This window comes from Pangasianodon hypophthalmus, chromosome 19, assembly GCF_027358585.1.
Source record: "Pangasianodon hypophthalmus isolate fPanHyp1 chromosome 19, fPanHyp1.pri, whole genome shotgun sequence".
Taxonomy (NCBI): Eukaryota; Metazoa; Chordata; class Actinopteri; order Siluriformes; family Pangasiidae; genus Pangasianodon; species Pangasianodon hypophthalmus.
Genome location: NC_069728.1, coordinates 21593766 through 21607785, shown reverse-complemented (window position 1 = coordinate 21607785; position 14020 = coordinate 21593766). Strand labels below are relative to the sequence as shown.

General features: G+C 38.6%; 2 protein-coding genes across 2 annotated transcripts in view; one reads left to right on the top strand and one right to left on the bottom strand.

Moving 5' to 3' along the window:
- Positions 1-5172: 5172 nt before the first annotated feature.
- On the top strand, positions 5173-8823 carry actc2 (actin, alpha, cardiac muscle 2). The gene is made up of 8 exons (XM_026911171.3): positions 5173-5295; positions 6080-6224; positions 6518-6757; positions 6928-7012; positions 7143-7304; positions 7411-7602; positions 7701-7882; positions 8331-8823. The coding sequence occupies exons 2-8, from the start codon at positions 6096-6098 to the stop codon at positions 8472-8474; spliced, it is 1134 nt and encodes a 377-aa protein (XP_026766972.1). The 5' UTR covers positions 5173-5295; positions 6080-6095; the 3' UTR covers positions 8475-8823.
- A 270-nt stretch (positions 8824-9093) lies between these two features.
- znf770 (zinc finger protein 770) overlaps positions 9094-14020 on the bottom strand; it is a 5439-nt gene continuing 512 nt past the window's right edge. The window contains exon 2 of the mRNA XM_026911167.3: positions 9094-14020. Coding sequence (XP_026766968.3) covers positions 10549-13974 — 3426 coding nt within the window. The 5' untranslated portion in view covers positions 13975-14020 and the 3' untranslated portion in view covers positions 9094-10548.

Sequence of the window (14020 nt, the reverse complement as noted above, 5' to 3'; positions counted from 1 at the left end):
TCACGAGAGGCACCAACGATCTCTGCTACTTCCTTCACAAGCTTTATTTTTCTGTAACATCTCTATACATGTTTAACGAGAGGACGTATACGACAGGAGAAGATGAAACCACTGTTATAAGACTTTCTTCAGGAACTAAAGATGTGAGCGTGGAACTGAAGAAACGTCGGACCACACGTGCTATAGGATCGGCCCGAGGAATCATTCGAGACAATCGTTAGGATCTGTTGCTTCTTTAGAGCGTCATATTCAATTTGCATGAAACTAGGAAAAAAAATGTGAGTTCAAACGTCGCTGAAATCGCAGCTCAGTGTCTCAAATGCATGTAGAAAATGAACGATCTTCTGCCGTGTCATGGCTCGTGAGTGTGATCTACGCTCAGACCCCTCCTGTGGACGTTTTCCCATAGAATCAACCTGACAGAGGTGCAAAGCTCGACTGCAGGACAATGTGAAAGACGATCAAGCGACTTTTCTGAAGGTCGACCTCCACAAGCTCCTCAGGAATCTGGACTGGACCTTGAACTGCTGCATTACGGTTCTGACATTTTTCCCTCGCTGAGCTTGTCCATAAATCTGCTGAGCATGTTGAAGTAAACAGTAAAGAGGCAGATAAGCTCAGTATGATGATAGGTGTTGGATTCGTTCCTGAATCTGAACCATTAGGACCTCCATCAGATGTGCTGAAGTGTCTGTAGGATCTGACTGGGTTCTGGAGGTTCTGGATGGTTCAATATTAGAATTGTTCTCATTTTTTTGGACTTGAGGATATTTTGACCTCTGTATGACCTTTTCCTCTTTCTTCTGCTGGCTGGTATTCCGTTTGTTCAGTCTGGAGTCGTTGTGTGTGTGTGTGTGTGTGTGTGTGTATTAATAGAAGGTAAAGTGTGTGTGGAAGAAGGAGCAAATGTGTGTGTGTGTGTGTGTGTGTGTGTGTGTGTGAGCAGAATGAAAGGCATCTCGGCAACAGAACCTGGACTACAGGAGGAATATCCGGTTTCAAGGCCGTCGACCCACAAAGCACGACAGGGACACTCTATACTGCAGGAATTGTCTTACTGACACACACACACACACACACACACACACACACACACTCACACACACACACACACACACACTCACACACACACACACACACACACACACACACACTGTGGACTGAGGACCATAACAGGACAGGAATTCAGGCTGGACTGACAGCCGGGGAGAAATCAGATATAAAACACTAAGGAGCTTTATTATTCAAGACTTATTTAAAATGTAAAATTTTTTATTGTGTCTTAATAATAATAAGCTAAAAGAAAGAGAGCGAGTCTGCACCAGAGCGCTAATGTTCTTTTATAAATAATTTTACAAACTTTACTTGTTAAGTAAATATTTTGGAAAAAGGCGAGTGTACAGACTCAATCGTTTATAAGCTTTCTGAAACAAATCCATTAAAATTCGAGCAGAAGAAACGTTTTTAAACTAAACATTTTAAAGAAGAAACATATATTTTCATTGGTCTTTTTGTTTATTATCCATGTTAGTTATCCATGTTTCTGTGTTTTCATTGGATATTATAATATTTTACATTTTTTTAAAGTTTAAATAATTTTTTTAATTAAAAATAATTATTTCCTTTAAATTATTTTAAAAGGTTTTTAAAAATCTTTATCAGTTTATTTTCTTTTTTATTTATTTGTATTAGATATTAATATAATGAATAATTGTTATGTTTTTAATCTTGTTAATTTTGATTCAGTAATAATTACTGATGTTTCTTACTCTTGATATTTATTTATTTTCTTATCTTACTTCCTTTTATTGCACTCGTTCCTTTAGCTGTTGATTTTGTGTCATTTGTTTCCTTTATTATTAAACGTGAAGCTGCTTTTAAAGGTGTTTAAAGTATAAAAAGTGTTTTTGGAATAAACGTGTGTTCGCTGTGTCTCCTCGTCTTTTATCACAGTTTTATTAAATTAACTCTGAGACTTGTGTTTCCTTTGCTCTGAGATCAGCTACTGCGTGTATAATAGCCTTAATATTTATTTTTAATAACTGTAAAGTAATTTAAATTTAAATAAAATTATTATTCTTTTCTATTTTATTGAAAGTTTTTATTTTTCTGATGCAACAAACCAGAAAAGTTTAATACTTTTTCTTAGCTGTTGTAAAAAGAAAAAAAAAAAAGATCCTTACCAAAACAGTTCTCTTTCCCAGTTTGCTTCTGTCACTCTAAATATTTACACAGCTGTTTACCACACACACACACACACACACACGCACACACACACACACACACACACAAACACACACACTCACACGCACACACACACACACGCACAGCTGTCTTTTCCTTAAAAGCTGAGCAGAAGAGTGTGTGGAGCAAATGCTGGAGGAAGCAGGTGTGTTTCTCGCACACACACACACACACACACACACACACACACACACACACACACACACACAAAGAGCTTCATTTTACATCCTTTAACACAACAAAGCACAACACACTCAGGAGGACACACACACACACACACACACACACTTACTTTTGCCTTATACTTTCAGTATGTTGTTTTTTTTAAGTTTACAAAAGTGTGTTATTGTTGTTGACTACATCACCGCTGATGTACACAGCACTGTGCAGTGTTTATTAAAGACTGTTTACACTGAATTCTGCACTCTGATTGGTCAGAAGGTGTTGATTAATTCTCTCTAACAGCAGCTCTGACAGTAGTGCAGGTTTATATTAATGCACTCGTTCTAATACGTTATCGTTTCCATAGTAACAGCTCGTTCACAGGGACGTGTACAGCGCACGCTCCACTGATAATAAACAGATTAGAAATCGTGTAATCGTTGATATGGTGAAGTTTTCTGTAAGGAGACGTGCTGTTACAGGAAATTCATCACCTTCAGGGGGAGAAGAGTAACTCTGCTTGATCACACCACTCTGTCTCTCAGTATTTTACTGTAACAGCAACACAAATAAATACCCCTCTGTTCAGTTCAGGAGATTATCTGTAATAATCTGTAATAATCTGAAAATAAACACGAACACAAATATTTCATCTTCATACAGTATTTCTATTACACAGACAATGTTCAGGTCATTTACAGCTCTCAGGAACTCAAGGAGTAAAAGATTAAATCACTTTGAGACAGAACCTGGAGTGATGGACTACAACAGGAGTGTGTGTGTGTGTGTGTGTGTGTGTGTGAGGGTGATGACAGGTCAGCTCAGTTGTACTGGTTGGAGTCCAGCGCTGTAGAAATAGACGTTAGATGATCACAGCGGCGTTGTAGTCTAACGCTTATATTGTAATAATACTCTCGGCGTCCAGCCACACGTCTGATTCGAATTCCACACCATCAGGACCATCAGTCACAGAGTTAGCAGCTAGACACATAAGTGTTTAAATGTTCATATTAGATGTTAATGGACATGCCAACCCCGCAGAGGAGTCGTACGTAGTCCTGCCGAGGGGTGGGGCTAACAACATAGCGCTTTTTCAGTAGAGTCCTTTCACAAGTCACTTTGTCTAAAGTAGAAACTGGAGTGTGTGTGTGTGTGTGTGTGTGTGTGTATATATATACAGTACAGGGATTTTACGGTAACCTCCAGGCACTGGGAGGGAAAAAGCTGCCGCTCGTCTGTTTTAGTTAAGATGCAGACACTAGAAATGTTTACATGCACACTTTCTTTCTTCTGATTAAAGGAAAAATAGCTTATGTACAGCAATTAATTAGATTGAGTGTGTGTAAACTTTCCTAGTGGCAGCTTTTCCCCCCCAAGTGCTTAGTGGTTACCGTAAACGCTGGTATATATATACACACACACACACACACACTCCAGTTTCTACAGCAACACGCCATTTCAAAATTTCATACCGATTATAAAATAGCACTAATGATCTATGAAGCACTGAATGATCTAGTGCTGCAGAATGGATGTTAATAAAGACACTTTATAACTGTCTATTCACTGTCAAATCACACCATGAGGTCACATGACCTTCACACTCTCTGATTGATCAGTCCCACTCTGAGATTGGATGCTGAGACACAAATGGTGTGTGTGTGTGTGTGTATGTGTGTGTGTGTCACCTCCTTAGCTTGAAACAGAGGAGTAAGAGATTTTAATAGCACGAGATGAATCATATAACACTAATAATACTCATGTCAGTGTGAAGTGTATCCTGATTGGCTGATACGAGTGCAAGTTTCCTTTTTTTTAACCTCATTAATCTTATCATAAAGTATTTAAACATGACCACAAATTAAATGAAATTCTAATAAACATCACAAATTATTAGATGTTTGTTAACAAACATAAAAACCATGATTTAAAATCATACAAAATAAAAAGTCAAACCAAACTAGAAATCATATAAAACTACAAAGCTGTAAGGAAATAACTCTATCTATTACCATAGCTCAAAAATTCAAAAAATTAAACATCATTTAAAATCATTTAGATTAAATAATTATCCTACAGTCAATTCATTACACATTACACCCTTTATACACTCAGCTACAGAACATTCACTGGACGTTTATAATAATATTCTTTTTAAATAACGCTGCAGTGAGACAGACTATACTTACTGTGTATTCACTTCTAAAATTAAAAATTATTCTTTATAAATAAATTGAATAAATTATTATTTCACCCACTCTGCTGTGGAATTGTGAAGTGTTTAATAACTGTTTACTATCCGAAATATAATTAAAAAGGACAGCTCTGAAGAATAAACAATGAAAAACAATAAAACGTGATGCTGTGAGGTTTTATTATTGACTATATTATTGTATAATACTCTTATTTTTAAAACTGCTTTATTGAATAACTTTTCATTCTTTATTATCTGACTAAAGAGACAATATTTCAATATTTCTTTGTATAAAAGCTTAAAAATCTCTCTCTATATATACAATATTTTAACTAATTACATAAAGACAAAATTCTAGTCTAGTATCTTTATTTTAAAGACAAATTATATAAATAAAAATTAAAATTACATTGGAAAACAAAAGGCTCATTATTATTATTATTAGTTTGTTTTTTTTTTTAAACTAAAGCCCCCCTCATCTGCTGTTTTACTCGTTTTTCTTTTCCATACTTGGTCCCGGTGTTTCCTGTCTCCTGTCGCGTTTCCTTTCATGGCCGCCCGTGTCTCAGCAGAACCCGAATAAGGAGTGAACAGCTGAAGTGAGGAGGAGTATAAATAAGACACACTCCTCCACTCACTCACTCGTTCACTCGCTCACTCTGTGGGGGAAAAGAGCAGCGACCGGAACAGAACTGGTGAGTGTGAAATCTTCTCTTTATTATTTAACACACACGAGCTGAACTTTGGAAAAATCTGTACAGGAATTATTATACTAATACTTCTACTACCACTACTACTACTAATAATAATAATAGCAAAATGTTTTAATGTTTTATCTTCTGCGATTAACATTTAAAAAAAACTGAAGCTGATTCTTAAATAAAAAAGCTGAAAAGCTGAAAAGGGAAAATGTTTATGGATGTTCTGTTAAGTAATCGTATTTCTGTAATTATAAAAATACATTAAAACTGTTTTTGCTAAAATCAGACAAATTGCACTGAAAATTTAACTCACGCTGTTAATTCAATGATCAATTTATCAAATTAGCTACAAATATGTTTATTGTCTTAAGTTTTAAATTAACCTTTTCGAATTAGCTTAAGAAATAGTTTACTGACTGTAATTTGAAACAATAAAAGTAAAGATGTTCGATGAATAACTTTTCAATTGGCTTGATGTATTTTGTTAATTGATTCTATATTAATTTTTTATATAAATGAGCAAAATTTTGCTGAATATTAATGTAGTAATTAAATTTCAGGTGCATTTTTTGGCTTTTTTGTGATTTAATTATATTTGCTAATACATTTATTACACATTTGACGCATTATTGTTAGATTTCTTGTTTTCTAAACGTTTACAGTGATGTGCTGATAATATAATTACAAAAATACATGGACATTAATGTGTGTGTGGTTATTAACGAGTGTGTATTGTTTTTTTTTTCGTGTGTGTGTGTGTGTGTGTGTGTGTGTGTAGAAACCCAGCCGACACCATGTGTGATGATGAGGAAACCACTGCTCTGGTGTGTGATAACGGCTCTGGACTGGTGAAAGCCGGATTTGCCGGAGACGATGCTCCTCGAGCCGTGTTTCCCTCCATCGTGGGCCGGCCGCGTCATCAGGTCAACCAACACTCCACACTCACAACACACTGTGAAGCCTTTTCATTTTTTTAATTCCTTACTCTGTATACAACAAGGCCATTATGGCATCATTTAGATACATGAAGGGTCTGAAACCTAAAATCCAGACCCTGGACTGTAAATTGTACGTCATTATAGAGTTTGATGGCGCAAGTCTGGGACACATTATTGTCCAAAACCCACGGACATTAATTGTAGCCATTATCGCGTACACTACATAGCGCACTTCCATGTGCACTTCATTATGATAACGGCGTGTGTTCTCTCTGTAGGGTGTGATGGTGGGTATGGGGCAGAAGGATTCGTACGTAGGTGATGAAGCTCAGAGTAAACGAGGTATCCTGACACTGAAGTACCCCATCGAGCATGGCATCATCACCAACTGGGACGACATGGAGAAGATCTGGCACCACACCTTCTACAACGAGCTGAGGGTGGCTCCTGAGGAACATCCGACTCTGCTCACTGAGGCTCCACTCAACCCTAAAGCTAACCGAGAGAAAATGACGCAGGTTAGAGAGAGAGAGAGAGAGAGAGAGAGAGAGAGAGAGAGAGACCCTAATCTGAACTGTTTAAACGGTGTCAAGTTTATAAAAACTCAAAACTCCACTGAAATTCTCTACATGTGAATGTATTCCAGGGTCGTGACAATGATAATATTCTTATATTCGTCTTCATGCAGATCATGTTCGAGACGTTTAATGTTCCTGCGATGTACGTGGCCATTCAGGCCGTGCTCTCGCTGTACGCCTCTGGCAGAACCACCGGTGAGGATTTTATCTGCATTCTTCATTCTGTAACTCTGAGGTCATCGATCTCTCCGAGTCAAGCAGTGCTGTGTCTCAGGTCATCTCCTTAGCGTTAGCTGCTTGAGCCTAATTATTGTGTCTTTTACAGGTATTGTGCTGGACTCTGGTGACGGTGTGACACATAACGTTCCTATTTATGAAGGTTACGCTCTTCCCCACGCCATCATGCGTCTGGATCTGGCTGGTCGAGATCTCACTGATTACCTGATGAAGATCCTGACAGAGCGAGGCTACTCTTTCGTCACCACCGGTATACAACATTAATCAATCACATCAGTCACACATAAGTAATGCTCAGCCTAAAGCTAGCATAAAACCCCCTGCTAATGTTTTGACTGGATATTTTTTCTGAACAGCCGAGCGTGAGATCGTGAGGGACATTAAAGAGAAACTGTGCTACGTTGCTCTGGACTTTGAGAATGAGATGGCCACCGCTGCTTCTTCCTCATCTCTGGAGAAGTCATACGAGTTGCCTGATGGTCAGGTGATCACCATCGGGAATGAGAGGTTCCGCTGCCCAGAGACGCTTTTCCAGCCATCATTCATCGGTGAGTCACGACAAACACACTGGTGTTTTTCTTGAAAAGCTGAAACCAGTGTTTGAGACACTTCCTGAATTTGGCAATTTGGTGTGTTTATTTTACAGGTATGGAGTCAGCTGGTATTCATGAGACGACCTACAACAGCATCATGAAGTGCGACATTGATATCCGTAAAGACCTTTATGCTAATAACGTCCTTTCTGGTGGGACAACAATGTACCCCGGTATTGCTGATCGCATGCAGAAGGAAATCACCGCCCTCGCCCCCAGCACCATGAAGATCAAGGTACAAATAACTTTCAATCACTTTAACCAGACTATGTTTAATTTGACCCAGGAAAATCTATCCCCGCACACAAACAACCACTAAATATTAATATAGTACTAATAATTATCTTGCAAGCCAGCTAAGAAGTTTACATTATGCCTAACTATCAGACTAACAACTGTCAAACCAAGCATCACCAGCTAACACCTAGCTAGTTCTGGCTAACTCGAGCTGCATCATCACTCGGAAGCCATGTCTTGAGTTAGATTCCAATAATGAGGATAACAGTTCATCTGCTGCGTTTAGAAGGTTGCGTTATGTTAAAAACAATTTGAGGGCTCTTCTATGTGTAAACAGTATCAGCTTACAAAAGGTTAGCATGCGATCAAAATAGGCAAAACATCTCATTCGCGCACTTCTGTTTATCAGTTTTGATAATTGCTAAGTGTTTTTGTTTTTTTCACAGATTATTGCTCCTCCAGAGCGTAAATATTCAGTGTGGATCGGTGGATCAATTCTGGCATCGCTCTCCACCTTCCAGCAGATGTGGATCAGTAAACAGGAATACGATGAAGCTGGACCTTCCATCGTGCACAGGAAGTGCTTCTAAATTCCACAGGAAGCCTGAATTCCAGTACTGTTAGTGCGTCCGTCATCCATTTCCTCCATGATCAGTGAATTCCATTAGATGAAGTATCAAGTTAAAACTTTGCAGTCAGATGCAATTTCCTTTTAAAATAATAAACAAAGCAGTTTCTCAATGTAAACATTGGATTGTTCAACCCAAGTTAAAAATTTCAATTTTATGATTACAAAAAGAACTGCTTAAATGATTTTTCACATTATGTTTGTCAATGTACAGTATGTTTACACCAAAGTGCGATTTGTTTTGTTGTCCATTAATATATTTGGATATTTATTGCTTTATAAATAATAATAAAACAACTAACTACCCAGGACTTGTGTGTTGTCTTTGTTTTTAATTGTCTGTTACAAACACAGTCTGTTTTCTGTGTTAATATTGTGAAAAGTTGCTGATTAATTTTGTTTTACTTTATTTTTTTTAAAGGTGAAATACACAGCTATAGAAAACTAAAGATATACATTACTAAATGTGTTGAAAAGAACATAAACAACATTTTCTAGTCTGTTCAGAACAATTATGATCTATTTTATCAAAAGCTGCACTAAGGTCAAGCAGCACAAGCAAGGAAACACAACCCTGATCAGAGGCCAGCAGTAAGTCATTTACCACTTTAACCAGCGCTGTCTCTGTGCTATGATGAGGCCTAAATCCTGACTGATACATTTTCATGAATGTTATTCCGATGTAAGTATGAGCATAGCTGCTGTGCTACAACCTTTTCTAGGGTCTTGGAGATAAAAAGGAGGAGGGATATTGGACTATAGGTGGACAGTTGACAGGGGTTGAGGCCAGGTTTTTTAAATCTCGTATCTAAATGAACAGGAATAATCCTCTTATAGACAGACAGGTGGCACCACCTAGTGCACATGGATTAAACTACACAGGAATAGCAAAGTCTGAATATATGGACCAACTGATGTACAACCAAGAAGCGCTATTCACTGTTCATTTATTTATTTCTGTCATGTAACCATCTGGACTCTGTTATTAATGTTAAAGCTGTTTTGAATGTGAGAAGTGTAATTATAAATAAAAAATAACAATAATCCTTATTACTATCAACATTCAGAACTTTACAAAGTATTTTACAAAGTTTTAAAATCAACGTTATAAAATGGTCTAATTTACAGTTTTATTATTTCATACTGTTAGAGCAAATTGAGAAATCAAAAACCTTTTAATGTAATAAATTAACAGATCATTTACAGCCATTAGATTATGATCAGGTTAAAATAACAATTATGCGGATAAAAACTCTGCAAGGTGATCCACAACTCATTTAATTTCATCACAACACCAATGTTTTGTCTAATTGTACCAAATTATTTCTTTAAAAAAGATTTGTCAATTTTTTTTGTTAATTCAGTGAACTGTCACTGCCAGCAGCAACAGCAAAAAAACAAAACAGAACAAAACAAAAAAATCCCTCTTTATACATTTACCTACTGTATGTTTACTAAAAAATGGTTAGTGAAATTATTTAAAGATGAAAAAATGTTATTTGGATAGTATTAAAATTCAAAATAATTCAAATAACTGTTAATAGTTCAAATACAAAAAAAAAAATCATACATTCTTTGTTGTTTTAACCGTTTGCCTCTTCGCCTTTCCAAAACACACACGTTTAGTTAATGATTTAATCTAACGAGATAGTTTCATAAGCATTTCAGGTTTAGGTGATGAAGGTCTACAGCCAAATCTTTTGTTTAACTCTTCTTCTCATTTTGGTCAAGATGGTGGGCGTGAAGTGATGAGCTTCATCACACACTCGTTCATATCTACAGGTAATTTAGCTTAGCCAATCCACCTACCCGCATGTTTTTGGAAAGTGGAGAAGCCATAGGAAACCCACATGGGCACTGAGAGAACATGTGAAACTCCACACAGACAGTAACCTGAGCTCAGGATCGAACCAGAGCTGAAGTTCTGAAGCAGCAAAGATTCTGACTGCACCACCACACCAGACAACAATTTGAAAATTTGGATTAAAAAAAAAAAAAAAAAAAAAACATTTTAAATTTTTAGTTTTAAATGTTAGCTACCTGTGGGACAACATGTGTGTTTTGAGATGACTTGATTGGGTGAAGTCTTTGTCACACATGCTACAGCGATATGGTCTCTGTCCCGTGTGTATCACATAGTGTCTCTTCAACTTCGATGGTGCTTCAAAGCTTTTGAAGCAAACTGCACACTGGTAGGACTTTGAGAGTCTCTGTTTAGGACAGTGGACTGAACAATTGTGTGCATTAAGTTTTTGCAACGAATCAAAGCACTGGCTGCAGGACGGACATATTGGCAGGTCATTTGGAGGTTCTGTCAGGTGTTGATTACGTCCTTCGCCCTTCTTGGAATCTTGGTGGTGATGATTCAACTCAAGTTTGCAGGAATCAGGGATAGTTGGAGATCTTTGAAAAGAGTCCTCAGGAATACAAAAGGGGAGACTGTGCAAATTTGTCCTATCAATCTTCTGAGGAAAAGGACCAGGATCTCTAGTTTCAACCATTTCTTGTTGATCCATACTATTCCAACCTGGAATTCTGGTAGTCCTATCAGCAGCAGATGGGTGAACTTCATCTGTTCTGTTCAAACAGTGTTTAAAATCATTGCTCTCCATTTTCTCAGCCTGTTGATCCACACATTTGTAAAGTATCTTCCTTGAAGTACTATCAGCACCAAATGGATCTGAGTCAGGTTTTAAGGTAGGATACACAGACTTATCCACCAGAAGATCAGTTTCAGACTTGACCTTGCCCTCACCATGACCTGGATCAGAAGGACAGCAGTTATTGTCTTTAGAAATCCATTTCTGATGGTGGACTTGCACAGTGTATCCATCATGACCTTGATTTACCATGGCTAAACTTTCAGAACTCTCTTGATGAAGGTCTGGCTCATCAGTCAGGGTGGGCTCACCAGAGGAGATGGGATTCACCACGCTAACTTTGAGCTCACTGTTATCTTTTCTACTGTGGACCCATTGGTGACACTGAAGATGGCTGAGCTGCTTAAAGGACTTGCAACAAACATGGCACTTGTAAGGCCTGATGCCGGTGTGGACGAGCAAATGTCTGGAAAGCTTTGATGGAAAATCAAAAGTCTTCAGACAGAAGATGCACTGGTTTGCATTTCTCTTCATCTGGCTGGAAGAGTCTTCACCTTCGTGGACTTCAACTGGAGAACTGATGCCCTCGATGTTTGGTGGGAATTCCTCTATGTTTATGGAACTGGAACATGAAGAATTATTAGCTAGATTTGTATTTTGGTTGTCACAGTAACGATCTGGTTTCTGTGCCACAGGAAGTTTTCCAGACTCTCTTGTACAGTTATTTGTTTCGCTGAATGTCTCTGATGTCTCAGAGATGGAAGATCTCATCCTGCTCTTGTAGGTTCCTTGGCAGAGAACGTTCTTTCTAACCACATGAACCTTGGAGTGGCTCTGTAGGTGACATAGCTGCCTGAAGGACTTGTTGCAGATGCTACACTTGAAAGGCTTGATGTCCATGTGGATGAGGAGATGCCTAGAAAGTTTGGAAGGGAAGTCAAATATTTTGAAGCATACTGTGCACTGGTACCCAGATTCTTTAGTCTGATTTGCTTCATCCAGAGGCCTGGAAACGGCTTTGTAAGAAAGAGATGTGAGCTCATCACTGTCTTCTGGGATATATTTGGATGCTAGTCCAATACTAGTTGAGCAAACATAGCTGTCTCCCATTCCACTGCTGGATATGAAATTCCCCCTGCCAATCTCATCCTCATTTCTGATGCTCACATTAGATCTGGAAATATCAAGGTCTCTCGGATGGACCTCACTTATGCTAGACTGAAACGTTCCTCTGCTTCCTCCTTTACACTTATGAACCTTCAGGTGGGATTTCTGTCTGAAGCCTCTAAAGCAAACTGAGCATCTGAAAGGTCGTTGCCCTGTGTGAATCAAGATGTGGCGTCGAAGTTTGGAAGGAGCGTTGAAGTGTTTTGAACACACAGAGCAAGAGTAATCTTGTCTACGGTTGATCTCTTGGTCCATTGAGGACTTGATGGCACCAGTTTCTGAAATATTCTCGTTGATCATAATTCTTGAAGCAGGTGACAGACTCAAAAGTGCAGCAGACATTTTCAGTTTCTGTTTTGCAGATCTGAACTTCCTAGTGAGGTTGATGTGTACAAAACGCTTCAGTCTAGCCTTGGAGGTTCGATTGGTACAAGGCTGAGGCTGGACGGATCTGTGCATCTGGAGTGAGGAGGTAAATTTCTTTCTGGGACCGGTGTGAACACTGTGGTGTGCTTTCAGGTGGGAAAGTTGCCTAAACGCACGGCAGCATAAAGAACATTGAAACGGTCTTTGACCTGTGTGAATGAGACAATGCCTTCTCAGCTTTGATGGGGCGCTGAAACACTTGCGGCACACTGGGCATTCATGCTCTACTTTACTCTTAGTCCAACTTTCAGCAGTATTTAAACTCTTTACGCTTTTCACATTTTTAGGAAATGGCTCCATATGAACACTTTCTGATCCTTTTATCTCCTTCTCAATCTCTCCAGCTTCTTCTGTGCATTGTCTCTTTAAGGGTTTAGAACGATACTCCAGTGTATTCATGGTATCCAGTGGATGACTTGGATTCTGAGAGACAGTGTTTCCAGGAATGGCTTCTTTTGCTTTTTTTTGGCTCTGTGGAAAATGAGTGGATAGGTGCATTTTTAAGTGAGCAAGCTGTCGGAAAGCTTTAGGGCAGAACTCGCAGCAAAAAGGCCTAACGCTGCCGTGAATTAAAACGTGACGCTTAAGTTTTGATGGTGCAGAAAAACACTTCAGACACACTGAACACTGGTGCCTATTGGTCATCTTTGCCATTTTTTCCTCTACAGAAGAATCTGGTTTTTGTGTGTCTTCTGTATTGTAAATTGCTCCCAGATGTTCTTGTTTTTCAACACTGGACTCTGTGTTGTTTGCTGAATTAGGCAGAATTTTAGTGCACTCAGAATACTGACAGTTTTGAACATTTTCTTCATGGGACAAGTCTTCAAATCCATCGTAATTCCCCTGCACAAAGTCACACGTCCGTCCATTATCGGTTATCAGGAGTTTAACGTGTTTCTGCTTGTCCGTGCCATCATTCTGCTGCTCAGATTCACTCTCGTTACTTGTCTGAAGGGAACCGTACCACATATTTTCATCTTCATCACCAACGTCTCCTTCTTCTGAAATCTGAGCTCCGACATGTTTGTTGTAACTTTCCTCTGCTTTGGTGTAGGATATCTGAGAATTAATTGCTTGTGATACAATGAGTGAAACCTCCCTCAGCTTCGAATGGCTTTTCAAATGTCCTTTCAAATGAGCCGACTGCCGAAAAGATTTCAGGCAAACGTAACACGTGAAAGGTCTCTGTCCCGAATGTACGAGCTGGTGACGGCGAAGCTTGGAAACAAAATCAAACTGTTTCAGGCAGATTGTACACTGGTGTGTCATGGTGTTCGGGTCACAGGGCCAAAAGTTTTTATCCCAATGTTTCCAT